At 49.3% G+C, this 13,953-nt stretch overlaps 1 protein-coding gene across 1 annotated transcript in view; it reads right to left on the reverse strand.

Moving 5' to 3' along the window:
• TIMM17A (translocase of inner mitochondrial membrane 17A) overlaps positions 1-9,113 on the reverse strand; it is a 33,719-nt gene extending 24,606 nt beyond the window's left edge. The window contains exon 1 of the mRNA XM_084611449.1: positions 8,967-9,113. Coding sequence (XP_084467575.1) covers positions 8,967-8,992 — 26 coding nt within the window. The 5' untranslated portion in view covers positions 8,993-9,113. The remainder of the gene's footprint in view (positions 1-8,966) is intronic.
• Positions 9,114-13,953: the final 4,840 nt, after the last annotated feature.

The raw sequence follows: 13,953 nt of genomic DNA on the forward strand, positions 1-13,953 counted from the left end.
TCCACATGTTTACTCTGTGTTGTGTAAAGAAATACTTCCTTTTGTTTTAAATCTGCTGCCTATTAATTTCATCAGGTCACCCCTGGTTCTTATGTTACGCGAAGGGGTAAATAACACTTCCTTATTTACTTTCTCCGCCCTAGTCATGATTCTATAGCTCTCTATCATATCCCTCCTTAGCCATCTCTTTTCCAAGCTGTACAGTCCCAGTATTTTTAATCTCTCCTCGTACAGAAGCCGTTCCAGAACCCTAATAATTTTTGTTGCCCTTCTCTGAATCTTTTTCAATTCCAATATATCTTTTTTTTAAATGGGGTGACCACATCTTCACGACGTATTCAAAATGTAGCCATACCATGGATTTATATAGAGGCAACATATTTTCAGTCTTATTATCTATCCCTTTCTTAATGATTCCCAACATTCTGTTTGCTTTTTTGCCTGCCGCTGCACACTGAGTGGATGTTTCAGAGAACTCTCTACAATGATGCCAAGATCTCTTTCTCAAATTATAACAGCTAATTTAAACCCCATCATTTTGCATGTATAGTTGGGATTATGTTTTCCAATGTGCATTTTTTTGCATTTATCCACATTAAATTTCATCTGCCATTTTGTTGCCCAGCCACCCGGTTTTGTAAGATCCCTTTGCAGCTCTTCGCAGTCCGCTTTGGACTTAACTATCTTGAGTAATATTGTATCATCTGCAAATTTTGTCACCTCACTGTTTACCCCTTTTTCCAAGTCATTTATGAATATGTTGAATAGTACTGGTCCCAGTATAGCTCACTGGGTGACATGACTATTTACCTCTCTCCACTCTTAAAACTGACCATTTATTCCTACCCTTTGTTTCCTATCTTTTAACCAGTTACCCATCCATGCGAGGACCCTCCCTCTTATCCCACGACCACTTACTTTGCTTAAGAGCCTTTGGTGAGGGACCTTGTCAAAGGCTTTCTGAAAATCTAAGTACACTATATCTACCCTACCAAATTCATGGTTCATTTTGGTAAATTTCACGGTCATGGGATTTCAAAAATAGTGAATTAGAGGATTGGGCCAAAAGAAATCTGATGAGATTCAACAAGAACAAGTAAAAAGTCCTGCACTTAGGAAGGAAGAATCCCATGTACTGCTACAAAATAGGGACTGAGTGGCTAGGCAGCAGTTCTGCAGAAAAGGACCTAGGGGTTACAGTGGACGAGAAGCTGGATGAGAGTCAACAGTGTGTCCTTGTTGCCAAGAAGGCCAATGGCATTTTGGGTTGTATAAGTGGGAGCACTGCCAGCTGATCAAGGGATGTGATCATTCCCCTATATTTGGCATTGTTGAGGTCTCATCTGGAGTACTGTGTCCAGTTTTGGGCCCCACACTACAAGAAGGATGTGGAAAAGTTGGAAAGCGTCCAGCGGAGGGCAACAAAAATGATTAGGGGACTGGAATAAATGACTTATGAGGAGAGGCTGAGGGAACTGGGATTATTTAGTCTGCAGAAGAGAAGAATGAGGGGGGGATTTGATAGCTGCTTTCAACTACCTGAAAGGGGGTTCCAAAGAGGATGGATCTAGGCTGTTCTTAGTGATACCAGATGACAGAACAAGGAGTAATGGTCTCAAGTTGCAGTGGGGAGGTTTAGGTTGGATACTGGGAAAAACTTTTTCACTAGGAGGGTGGTGAAGGACTGGAACGGGTTACCTAGGGAGGTGGTGGAATCTCCTTCCTTAGCGGTTTTTAAGGTCAGGCTTGACAAAGCCCTGGCCGGGATGATTTAGTTGGGAATTGGTCCTGCTTTGAGCAAGGGGCTGGACTAGATGACCTTCTGAGGTCCTTTCCAAGCCTGATACTCTGTGATTTCAGCTCTTTAAATCTGAAATTTCATGGTGCTGTATTTGTAGGGATCCTGACCCAAAAAGGAGTTGTGGGGTGGTTGCTAGGTTTTTGTAGGTACTGCTACCCTTACTTCTGCACTGTTGCTGGTGGTGACGCTACCTTGAGAGCTGGGCAGCTGGAGAGTGGCAGCTGCGGGCCGGGAGCCCAACTTTGAAGGCAGGGCTGCTGCTAGAAGTAGCACAGAAGTAGGGATGGCATGGTATAGTATTGCCACCCTTACATCTGCACTACTGGTGTGGGGCACCCCTTCCGAGCTGGACTCCCGGCCAACAGCCACCGCTTTCTGATCACCCAGCTCTGAAGGCAGGGCAGAAGTAAGGGTGGAAATACTGTGACCCACCTGCAACTCCCTTTTGGGTCAGGACTCTCAATTTGAGAAATTCTGGTTTCCTGTGAAATCTGTATAGTATAGGATAAATGCACACAAAAGACCAGATTTTACAGTCCATGACGTGTTTTTCATGGCCACGAATTTGGTAGGGCCCTAACTATATCCACTGGATCCCCCTAGTCCACATACTTGCTGACCCCCTCAAAGAATTCTAGCAGATTGGTGAGGCATGATTTCCCTTTATAGAAACCCTGTTGACTCTTCCCCAACAAATTATGTTAATCTAGGTGTCTGACAATTCTGTTCTTTACTATAGTTTCAACCAGTTTGCTCAGTAATGAAGCTTAGTGGCCTGTAATTGCCAGGATCACCTCCAGAACCCTTCTTAAAACTCGGCATCACATTAGCTATCCTCCTGTCATATGGTACAGAAGCTGATTTAAATGATAGGTTACAAACCACAGTTAGTAGTTCTGCAATCTCACAGTTGAGTTCCTTCAAAATTCTTGGGTGAATACCATCTGGTCCTGATGACTTAAAACTGTTAATTTGTTCCAATACCTCCTCTAATACACCTCAATTGGGGACAGTTCCTCAGATTTGTTACCTAAAAAGAATGGCTCAGATTTAGGAATCTCCCTTACATCCTCAGCCACGAAGACCGATGCAAAGAACTCATTTAGTTTCGTTTCAATGGCCTTATCGTCCTTGAGTGCTCCTTTAGCATCCTGATCGTCCAGTGAACCCACTAGTTGTTTAGCAGGGTTCCTGCTTCTGATGTACCGTATATACTTGCTCATAAGCTGAATATTTTTGGTAAAAAAGTGACCCATCAAAGAGCGGGGGTCAGCTTATAAACTGGTCTACACCAAAATTTGATGATTTAAATTCTATGGAATCATTGAACTGAATATCTAATACTGTGTCATTTTTTTACCTGGCGCATCTGCAGGCACGGAGCCCCTCAGCTCCCAGTGGCCGCGGTTCGCAATTCCCAGCCAATGGGAGCTGCAGGAAGCGCCACTTCCCACAGCTCCCATTGGCTAGGAACGGCGAACTGCGGCCACTGGGAGCTGAGGGGCTCCATGCCTGCAGACGCGCCAGGTAAACAAAATGACTAGGCCCACTAGTGGCTTTCCCTAACAGGCCAGGAGCCAAAGTTTGCCAACCCCTGAAATATAGGGTCGGGTTATGAAAGTGTCAAAGTTTTTGCTATTTTTACCTAACCATCTTGGGGGGGTCGGCTTATAAACGAACGGGCTAATGAACGAGTATATACAATTCTTTAAAAAAAATTGCTATTACTTTTTGAGTCTTTGGCTAGCCGTTCTTAATTCTTTTTTGGCCTTCCTAACTATATTTTTACACTTCACTTGGCAGACTATGCTCCTTTCTATTTTCCTCACTAGGATTTAGCTTCCACTTTTTAAAGGCCTTTTTGCCTCTCACTGCTTCTTTTACCGTGGCTAAACAACAAAGTGGCACTTTTTTGGTTCTCTTACTCTGTTTTTTAATTTAGGATATGCATTTAAGTTGAGCCTCTATTATGGTGTCTTTAAAAAGTTTCCATGCAGCTTGGAAAGATTTCACTTTTGGCACCGTACCTTTTAATTTCTGAAAAAGCAACAAGGAGTACTTGTGGCACCTTAGAGACTAACAAATTTATTTGGGCATAAGCTTTTGTGAACTAAAACCCACTTCATCAGATGCACGGAGTGGAAAATACAGTAGGAAGTTATATATACAGAGTACATGAAGAGATGGGGGTTGCCTTACCAATTCTAAAGAGACAATTCAGTTAAAGTGGGCTATTATCAGCAGGAGGAAAAAAATCACTTTTGTAGTGGTAATCCGGGTGGACCATTTCAAACAGATGACAGGTGAATAACAGTAGGGGGGAAATTAGCATGGGGAAATAGTTTTTAGTTTGTGTAATGACCCATCCACTCCCAGTCTTTATTCAGGCCTAATTTGATGGTGTCCAGTTTGCAAATTAATTCCAGTTCTGCAGTTTCTCGTTAGAGTCTGTTTTTGAAGAAAACGAGAAACTGGACCAGCTCCACTTAGGACTAAATCAAGAATTGCCTCTCCTCTTGTGAAAAGAAAAGGAGTACTTGTGGCACCTTAGAGACTAACGAATTTATTTGAGCATAAGCTTTCGTAAGCTACATTCAGTGGAAATGAATGCATCCGATGAAGTGAGCTATAGCTCACGAAAGCTTATGCTCAAATAAATTTGTTAGTCTCTAAGGTGCCACAAGTCCTCCTTTTCTTTTTGCGAATACAAACTAACACGGCTGCTACTCTGAAACCTCTCCTCTTGTGGGTTCCAAGACTAGCTGCTCCAAGAAGCAGTCATTTAAGGTGTCAAGAAACTTTATCTCTGCATCCCGTCCTGAGATAACATGTACCCAGTCAATATGGGGATAGTTGAAATCCCCCATTATTATTAATAGAGTTTTTTTTATTATGATAGCCTCTCTAATCTCCCTGAGTATTTTGCAGTCCTATCACCATCCTGATCAGGCGGTCAGTAGTATATCCCTACTGCTATATTCTTATTATTTGATTATGGAATTGGTATCCATAGAGATTCTATGGCACAGTTTCGTTCATTTAAGATTTTTAAATCATTTGATTCCATGCTTTCTTTCACATATAGTGCTACTCCATCAGCACAACCTGTTCTGCCCTTCCGATATATTTTGTACCCAGGTATTACTGTGTCCCATTGATTATCCTAATTCCACCAAGTTTCTGCAATGCCTATTATATCTATACCCTCACTTAATATGAAGCACTCTAGTTCACGCATCTTATTACTTAGACTTCTAGCATTTGTATATAAGCACTTTAAAAAATTGTCATACAATCGTAGAATATCAGGATTGGAAGGGACCTCAGGAGGTCATCTAGTCCAACCCCCTGCTCAAAGCAGGACCAATCCCCCACTAAATCATCCCAGACAGGGCTTTCTCAAGCCTGACCTTAAAAATATCTAAGGAAGGAGATTCCACCACCTCCCTAGGTAACCCATTCCAGTGTTTTACCACCCTCCTAATAAAAAAGTTTTTCCTAATATCCAACCTAAACCTCCCCCACTGCAACTTGAGACCATTACTCCTCAGTGGTAGCTGATGACAGAACAAGAACAGGCTAGATCCATCCTCTTTGGAACCCCCTTTCAGGTAGTTGAAAGCAGCTATCAAATCCCCCCTCATACTTCTTTTCCGCAGACTAAACAATCCCAGTTTCCTCAGTCTCTCCTCATAAGCCATGTGTTCCAGCCCCCTAATCATTTTTGTTGCCCTCCGCTGGACTCTTTCCAACTTTTCCACATCTTTCTTGTAGTGTGGGGCCCAAAACTGGACACAGTACTCCAGATGAGGCCTCACCAATGTTGAATAGAGGGGAACGATCACGTCCCTCAATCTGCTGGCAATGCCCCTACGTATACATCCCAAAATGCCATTGGCCTTCTTGGCAACAAGGGCACACTGTTGACTCATATCCAGCTTCTCGTCCACTGTAACCCCTAGCTCCTTTTCTGCAGAGCTGCTGCCGAGCCATTCGGTCCCTAGTCAGTAGCGGTGCATGGGATTCTTCCGTCCTAAGTGCAGGACTCTGCACTTGTCCTTGTTGAACCTCATCAGATTTCTTTTGGCTCAATCCTCCAATTTGTCTAGGGCCCTCTGTATCCTATCCCTACCCTCCAGGGTATCTACCCCTCCTCCCAGTTTAGTGTCATCCGCAAACTTGCTGAGGGTGCAATCCACACCATCCTCCAGATCATTTATGAAGATATTGAACAAAACCGGCCCCAGGACCGACCCTTGGGGCACTCCACTTGATACCGGCTGCCAACTGGACATGGAACCATTGATCACTACCCGTTGAGCCCGACAATCTAGCCAACTGTCTATCCACCTTATAGTCCATTCATCCAGCCCATACTTCTTTAACTTGCTGGCAAGAATACTGTGGGAGACCGTGTCAAAAGCTTTGCTGAAGTCAAGGAACAACATGTCCACTGCTTTCCCCTCATCCACAGACCCAGTTATCTCGTCATAGAAGGCAATTAGATTAGTCAGGCATGACTTGCCCTTGGTGAATCCATGCTGACTGTTCCTGATCATTTTCCTCTCCTTTAAGTGCTTCAGAATTGATTCCTTGAGGATCTGCTCCATGATTTTTCCAGAGACTGTGGTGAGGCTGACTGGCCTGTAGTTCCCAGTTTTCAGTTGTCTGCCATTACATAATGTAACTGAATGGGACTCTTTCATTTGACTGTTTCTCATCAGATCCTACCTGTGTTTTATCACATTCCATCCTCTCCTCCTTACTAGGAGGCAGAGAAACTCCATTAATAGCTTCTCCCCTAAGGGATGTCTCTGTCCAAATCACATGCTCCTCGCTCCTCTGCACCTGTCGGCTTTCCCCCAGCCCTTAATTTAAAAACTGCTCTACAACCTTTTTAAATTTTAAGAGCAAGCAACCTGGTTTCATTTTGGTTTAGGTGGAGCCCATCCTTCTCATATAGGCTCCCCCTTTCCCAAAAGGCGCCCTAGTTCCTAATAAATCTAAACGCATCCTCCCTACACCATCATCTCATCCCTGCATTGAGACCCTGCAGCTCTGCCTGTCTAGCTGCCCTGCGCATGGAACTGGAAGCATTTCAGAGAACATTACCATGGAGGTCCTGGAATTCAATCTCCAGGACTTCTCCCCTATCCTTCCCTATGTCATTGGTACGCACACCGTTGGTACTCCCCAACATTACACACAAGCCTATCTAGATGTCTCAAGAGATCCATAACGTTCACATCAGGCAGGCAAGTCACTATGCGGTTCTCCCAGTCATCAGAAACGCAGCTATGCTTCTAATGACTGAATCCCCCATCACCTGTCGCTTCCTAATAACTGGAGTTCCCTCCCCCAGAGAGGTATGCTCAGTGCAAGACGATACCATGACATTATCTGGAAGGAGGGCCCCAACTACAGGATCATTTCCCTCTGCTCCAGTTGAACGTTCTCCTTCCCTAAGACTGTCATCCTCCTCAACAGCACAGAGGCTGTCAGACCAGGGGTGGGACTATTCTACAGTGTCCTGGAAAGTCTTATCTATGTACCTCTCTGTCTCCCTGAACTCCTCCAGCGCAGCCACTCTGGTCTCCAAAGGGCCAAGAACTCCTTGCACCAAATGCACACATCCAGTTTTTCTACATCCTTTCTATACATGGGTTGAGAAAAATTGGACACAGTACTCCAGCTGAGGCCTAACCAGCGCCAAGTAGAGCAGAAGCATCACCTGTTAAAGCAATCTAAAATTGCATTTGCTTTTTTTACAATAGCATCCCATTGTTGACTCATGTGAGGTAGTGATCAGTGCTGCTGCCAAGCCAGTTTTTCCCAGTATTCGTGCATTTGGTTTTTCTTCCTTAAGTGTAGCACCTTACATTTGTCTTTGTTGAATTTCATTTGGTTGTCTATAGCAGTGGTTCTCAACCCGGGGTACATGTATCCCTGGAAGTACTCAGAGGTCTTGCAGGGGGTTCTCAACTCATCTACATCACTGTTTCTCAATGTAGGGGTTGCAGTCCCCAGGAGGGTCATGAGACAGGCTGCAAGTGCAGGGCCCGCAGTAGGGGGCAGCAAGCAGGGCAATTGCTCAGGGCCCCATGCTACAGTGGGCCCCACGTCGTGAGACTCAGGCTTCAAACAAGACTTGCAAGTGAAAAAACAAGCTCAAGCATCACCCTGAAATGCAAGTACAATATTTATACTCCAATCTATTTATATGCTATTTATATGCTAATTATATGGTAAAAATGAGAAAGTAAGCAATGTTTCAGTAATAGTGTGCTGTGACACTTCTGTATTTTTATGTCTGATTTTGTAAGCAAGTATTTTTTTAAGTGAGCCGAAGCCTGGCAGTATGCAAGACAAATCAGACTCCCTAAAGGAGTACAGTAGCCTGGAAAGGTTGAGAACCACTGATGCATCCGATGAAGTGAGCTGTAGCTCAGGAAAGCTCATGCTCAAATAAATGGGTTAGTCTCTAAGGTGCCACAAGTCCTCCTTTTCTTTTTGATCTATAGCCCAGTTCTCCAATTTATCCCTCTGACTTTTAGCTCTATCGTCCCAAGTATTGGCAACACCACCACCACCTTTGTGTCATCTGCAAACCTGATCAGTAGCTCTGGCCCCTACCTCCGACTCATTAATACAAACGTTACCGCCCCCGGACCCAGAACAGAGCCGGCTGAACCTCACTTGAGGCCTCCCTCCAATCACCCTAGTCCCAGCGCCGCTTTGCCGGCAACTGCTTCCCCGCTGAGGTATCCGCTGAAGGGGGGCTCTCTGGAGCCTCCAGTCCCCCAGCTCACGTCGCAGCGCGCCAGGGCTCGCGCCCAAGCACCCCGCGCTGTCTCTGGACCGGACCCCCCGAAATCATGCTGTGAGACTGGCGAACGCTGAGGCTGCCGCACCGACGCCTGCAGAACAGCCGAGCCGTCGGGGTTCCCGCTAGGCTCCAGCCCACCCTCCGGCCCGCCCGCCTCACGCGGCACTCCGATGGCCCCGTCCGCTGGGGCGGGACACGCCTTCGCTGCCCGCCGCGGCCCAACCCCCGGCTCCGCCCGGCCCGGCATGGCGCTGCCCAGCGGCCCCGAACCGGCGCGCCCCGCGCTCAGCGGCCCGGGAGAGGCGCGCGGCAGGCTGGGACCCGCCAGGGGCCGCTCACCAAGGCTCGCGCGCGTACTCCTCCATCTTGGGTCAGCCGGGCCGGCACGCTCCCCGCAAGGCCCGAGCCGGCGACCGAACGCGTCACGTGACTGACCGCAGAACGTTCCACGTTCGCTCGCGACCCTGAGGCAATGCGGTTGGCTCCAGCCTGGGCGAGCTGGCCAATGGGGTTCCAGGAGGGCGGGCCGGGCGCGCTGTCATTGGGAGTGGGCGGTGTCCTTCCTTTGACTCCAAACCGCCTGATCCCCGCTGAGGCTGCCCGAGCCTGTAGGGGGCAGCCGTGATGATCGGCCCTGGTGGGGTGTTGCCCTGCTGCCCCTCCCCCCGCACACATACACCCTGTGGGCCCAGGCTGGGGGGTTCTCTGTGGTGCCCCCCCCCGTCTGAGCCCAGGCTGGGGGGTTCTCTGTGGTGCCCCTCCCCCCCTCGTCTGAGCCCAGGGTGGGGGGTTCTCTGTGGTGCCCCTCCCCCCCGTCTGAGCCCAGGCTGGGGGGTTCTCTGTGGTGCCCCTCCCCCCTCGTCTGAGCCCAGGCTGGGGGGTTCTCTGTGGTGCCCCTCCCCCCCTCGTCTGAGCCCAGGGTGGGGGGTTCTCTGTGGTGCCCCTCCCCCCCCGTCTGAGCCCAGGCTGGGGGGTTCTCTGTGGTGCCCCTCCCCCCCGTCTGAGCCCAGGCTGGGGGGTTCTCTGTGGTGCCCCTCCCCCCCTCGTCTGAGCCCAGGCTGGGGGGTTCTCTGTGGTGCCCCTCCCCCCCGTCTGAGCCCAGGGTGGGGGGTTCTCTGTGGTGCCCCTCCCCCCCGTCTGAGCCCAGGCTGGGGGGTTCTCTGTGGTGCCCCTCCCCCCCTCGTCTGAGCCCAGGCTGGGGGGTTCTCTGTGGTGCCCCTCCCCCCCTCGTCTGAGCCCAGGGTGGGGGGTTCTCTGTGGTGCCCCTCCCCCCCTCGTCTGAGCCCAGGCTGAGGGGTTCTCTGTGGTGCCCCTCCCCCCCGTCTGAGCCCAGGCTGGGGGGTTCTCTGTGGTACCCCTCCCTCCCTCGTCTGAGCCCAGGCTGGGGGGTTCTCTGTGGTGCCCCTCCCTCCCTCGTCTGAGCCCAGGCTGGGGGGTTCTCTGTGGTGCCCCTCCCCCCCTGTCTGAGCCCAGGCTGGGGGGTTCTCTGTGGTGCCCCTCCCCCCCTGTCTGAGCCCAGGCTGGGGGGTTCTCTGTGGTGCCCCTCCCCCCCTCGTCTGAGCCCAGGCTGGGGGGTTCTCTGTGGTGCCCCTCCCCCCTGTCTGAGCCCAGGCTGGGGGGTTCTCTGTGGTGCCCCTCCCCCCCATCTGAGCCCAGGGTGGGGGGTTCTCTGTGGTGCCCCTCCCCCCCTCGTCTGAGCCCAGGCTGGGGGGTTCTCTGTGGTGCCCCTGCCCCTCGTCTGAGCCCAGGCTGAGGGGTTCTCTGTGGTGCCCCTCCTCCCCTCGTCTGAGCCCAGGGTGGGGGGTTCTCTGTGGTGCCCCTCCCCCTCGTCTGAGCCCAGGGTGGGGGGTTCTCTGTGGTGCCCCTCCCTCCCTCGTCTGAGCCCAGGCTGGTGGGTTCTCTGTGGTGCCCCTCCTCCCCTCGTCTGAGCCCAGGGTGGGGGGTTCTCTGTGGTGCCCCTCCTCCCCTCGTCTGAGCCCAGGGTGGGGGGTTCTCTGTGGTGCCCCTCCCCCCCTCGTCTGAGCCCAGGCTGGGGGGTTCTCTGTGGTGCCCCTCCCCCCCTCATCTGAGCCCAGGCTGGTGGGTTCTCTGTGGTGCCCCCCCACTCCCGGCTGAATCACAGAGCAGGAGGTGGCTCTGATTCCTCTCCTAGAGGCAGAAACGTGGGCTGCTAATGGACTTTTGTGAAAACCGTAGGAGCTGACTGGAGTTCTATGGATCACAGAGGAGCCAAAACTGGGACAGAGGCACCTAAGTACTTTTGTGGCTCCCACCCCTTATCCTGCCAGCTTCCCCTAACGAAGTAGCCAAAGAGTACTCAGACATTCCTCCTGTTGTAATTGGGGCAACAGAGAGTGATTCTGGCCTAGCATCATCAGAAGCAGCACTTATCAACGTGCTTTGTGTGCCTGGGGATCAGATAACTCAGTGGTTTTCAACCTTTTTTCATTTGTGCACCCCTAAAAAATTTCACATGGTGGTGCAGACCCCTTTGGAAATCTTAGACAGTTTGTGGACCCCAGGGAGCTACAGACTAAAGGGTGAAAACCGCTGTTCTGTGGTAATGACAATCTTTTGCGGACCTCTTAGACATAGTTTTCAGACCTCCAGGGGACTGCAGAACACAAATTGAAAACTACTGAGGGAATAGATCCCCCTGAGGACTGACTTTTCCGTGCAAGCAAAGCAATCAACTGCTAAAGGAAATAATTGACTGAGACAATGGGGGGAAGCCCTCTTTTTCTTCTTTATATTGCTGTTTACAGAGGTGTTAAAAGATGTTCTTGTACATGTAAAGATTTATTCTTATAACTGAATGCAGCAAGTTCATATTTGTGTTCATTTAGAAGAGGATAGTAGCTTTATTTCAAATGTATTGTGCTGCAATAATGAAGGTTGCCAGAAGATGGTGCTGTGGTTACATTTAGGCAGGACCCTGGGGAAAAAAAGAGGGGAAGGGTAGAGTGTGTGAGGGGAAAACCATGTTGAGTTCAAAGCTGCAGCCTAGCTGTGTAGCCTTTACTTTTGCTAAAGCGTGGAACATCTTTCCAACATAGAGTTCATTTCTTGTATTAATATATATGGCTACACAATCAGCTGATCCACCCAATGCCAATCACTTGGGAGCTATGGGAATGCCATGGTGACAATGGGATTCGGGTTCTCAGACAGCTCTTACCCTTTTCTCTAATAAACGGTGGACTGACTGGGGCAAATTAAATGCTAAGGGAACAAGCAAATCCATAAACCTCAGCCCTTGGGGAGAGTTCTCAGGAGGGCTTCCAACATCTCAGGTGCAACTGTTTTTGGTTGTCACTGCCCAAGTGCCATAGCTGCAGTGACTATAGCCATGAAAGTGTAAGGGGACTGTTGGCCCTTTACTAAAACTCAGTGGTGTTTTTTTGGCTGCTAGCTCCCAGTACCAAAAGAAAGGGGAAGGGTCAATGGGAAATCAGGACCCTGAGATTGATAGTCCCCAGGAACAATGGAGAGAGGCCAGTGCTCCAGGTCAGCCTGATTGACAGGGCAGGCAAACCAATGAGGGAGTCAGGAGCCTGGGATCCCATCTTCCAGGAGTGCTGGAGCTGCCTCAGGCAGTGCAGGGATGAGCTGAGCTGAGAGCAGAGCTGCAACAACAAAAGCAGCCCAGGGAGCAGATGTGTGCTGGGAGGAGAACTACAGAAACCAGAGCTAGAGGGGCCAGAAAAAGCAGTCTAGAGAGCTGGAGGCAGAGTAGCAGTGCTGAGGCAGGGTGGAGCTGGAGTTGAGACTGGGGCTGTCCGGAGCTGGGTGTGGTGAACAGCTGGGCAGAGCGAGGGGGGACCCTGGGCAGCGGGCCCAGCTCAGGGAGATGCCACCAGCCAAGAGGCCTTGAAGGCCAGACTTGGAGGGGGATCGTAACCCCAGTGGGGTGGGGGCGATGCTGGGAAGAAGGATCCTGCCACCTAGAGCCTGAGGGCATGCAAGTGTCTGACCCACAGCATCCCTGCAGCACAGCCAGGGCCTGGGCAGGAGGACTGGGACATGTGAGGAACAGACTGAACTTCCCTTACTTCCCAGAGAGGCTGGTTGTGACGTCCCCATGCCACAGAGCGGGGTGACGGGTTTTCCTTTAACCTTTCCCATTTTTCCTTATTTTTTTTAAAATTGATTGCTGTTAAATAAATTGTATTTGCTTTGAACTATATGCAATGATCAGTGGGTCAGGGAAGTGTCCAGACCGGAGAGAGCATCCTGAAGTAGGGACACCCTAGCCCCTACCATAAGTGACCATGACAAAGTTGGGGGTTGAGCCCCCCAGGAATCCTGGGCCCAGCTTTGTTGGGGTTACGAGGACTCTGCCACACAGGAGAGTGGAAGGGAGCCCATTTCACAGGGATAGTGTATAAGCCAGGAAAGTTCCACACAAACAATAGTGGGACGATTCCCCCACTTACAAAAGTGACATCAGATAGGTTCGTTGGGGAATAGTACGCTGAGTGGTGTCTAGCAAGCTGCTGAGAAGACATTTCTGAATCTGTGAGCCCCAACATTATCAGAATCCCCTTCCAGTAAGGGATTGATTATTTTCTTGATTTAAAACAACCCCCCAAATTTAAATTATTAGATGTAATTTTTTTCCCCAAATGGAAGTGAGACATCAGGCATATGGGGGAAGACAGGAATGAAGAGGATTCAGGGCAGGCAGCCTCAGCCAAAAAATGTTTTAATTTCCCATCATCAGTAAATAGGAGATATTTTATCTGAGGGGCATTATGTGTGAAAGTGCAATAAGACTCAGGTGAGAGGGGATATTTGTCCCTTGTTAAATTAATGGGAGTAGAATGTTGGACCCAAAAGGTTCATGACAATTGTGAATCACAGCTGTGTGAGCTGGAAGCAGGTGGGGAAGAGAGACCCTCAAGCAAGTAATCTATCTGCCCAAGAACATCATATTGTAAAACAACAGAGAAAGCTTTTGACTTTGTATGTGTTGAGTGAGTGATGATTTTAACCTCAGCTCTCTCTGGACATTCTAAACAGAGGGGAGAATTTAACAGATGAGAGGGATTAATTAATTTCTAATGTTGCTCTATTTGGCTATAAAGAGCCTGAAATGGGAAGAAGGAGGAAGGATGGTCTTGAGATTGAGGCAGTGGCATGGCAATCTGGAGATATGGAATAAATTTTCAGCTCTGCCACAGACTTTCTATGTGAACTTGGGCAAGACACTTGATCTTACTGTGCCTCAATTCCTTATCTGTAAATGTGGCTAATAATACTCCTGTACTTCACAGGAGTGTTGTACAGACATGCTCATTAATGTTTGAGAGGTGTTTCATTAATA

Source organism: Lepidochelys olivacea, assembly GCF_965140295.1.
Source record: "Lepidochelys olivacea isolate rLepOli2 genome assembly, chromosome: 21".
Lineage (NCBI taxonomy): Eukaryota > Metazoa > Chordata > Testudines > Cheloniidae > Lepidochelys > Lepidochelys olivacea.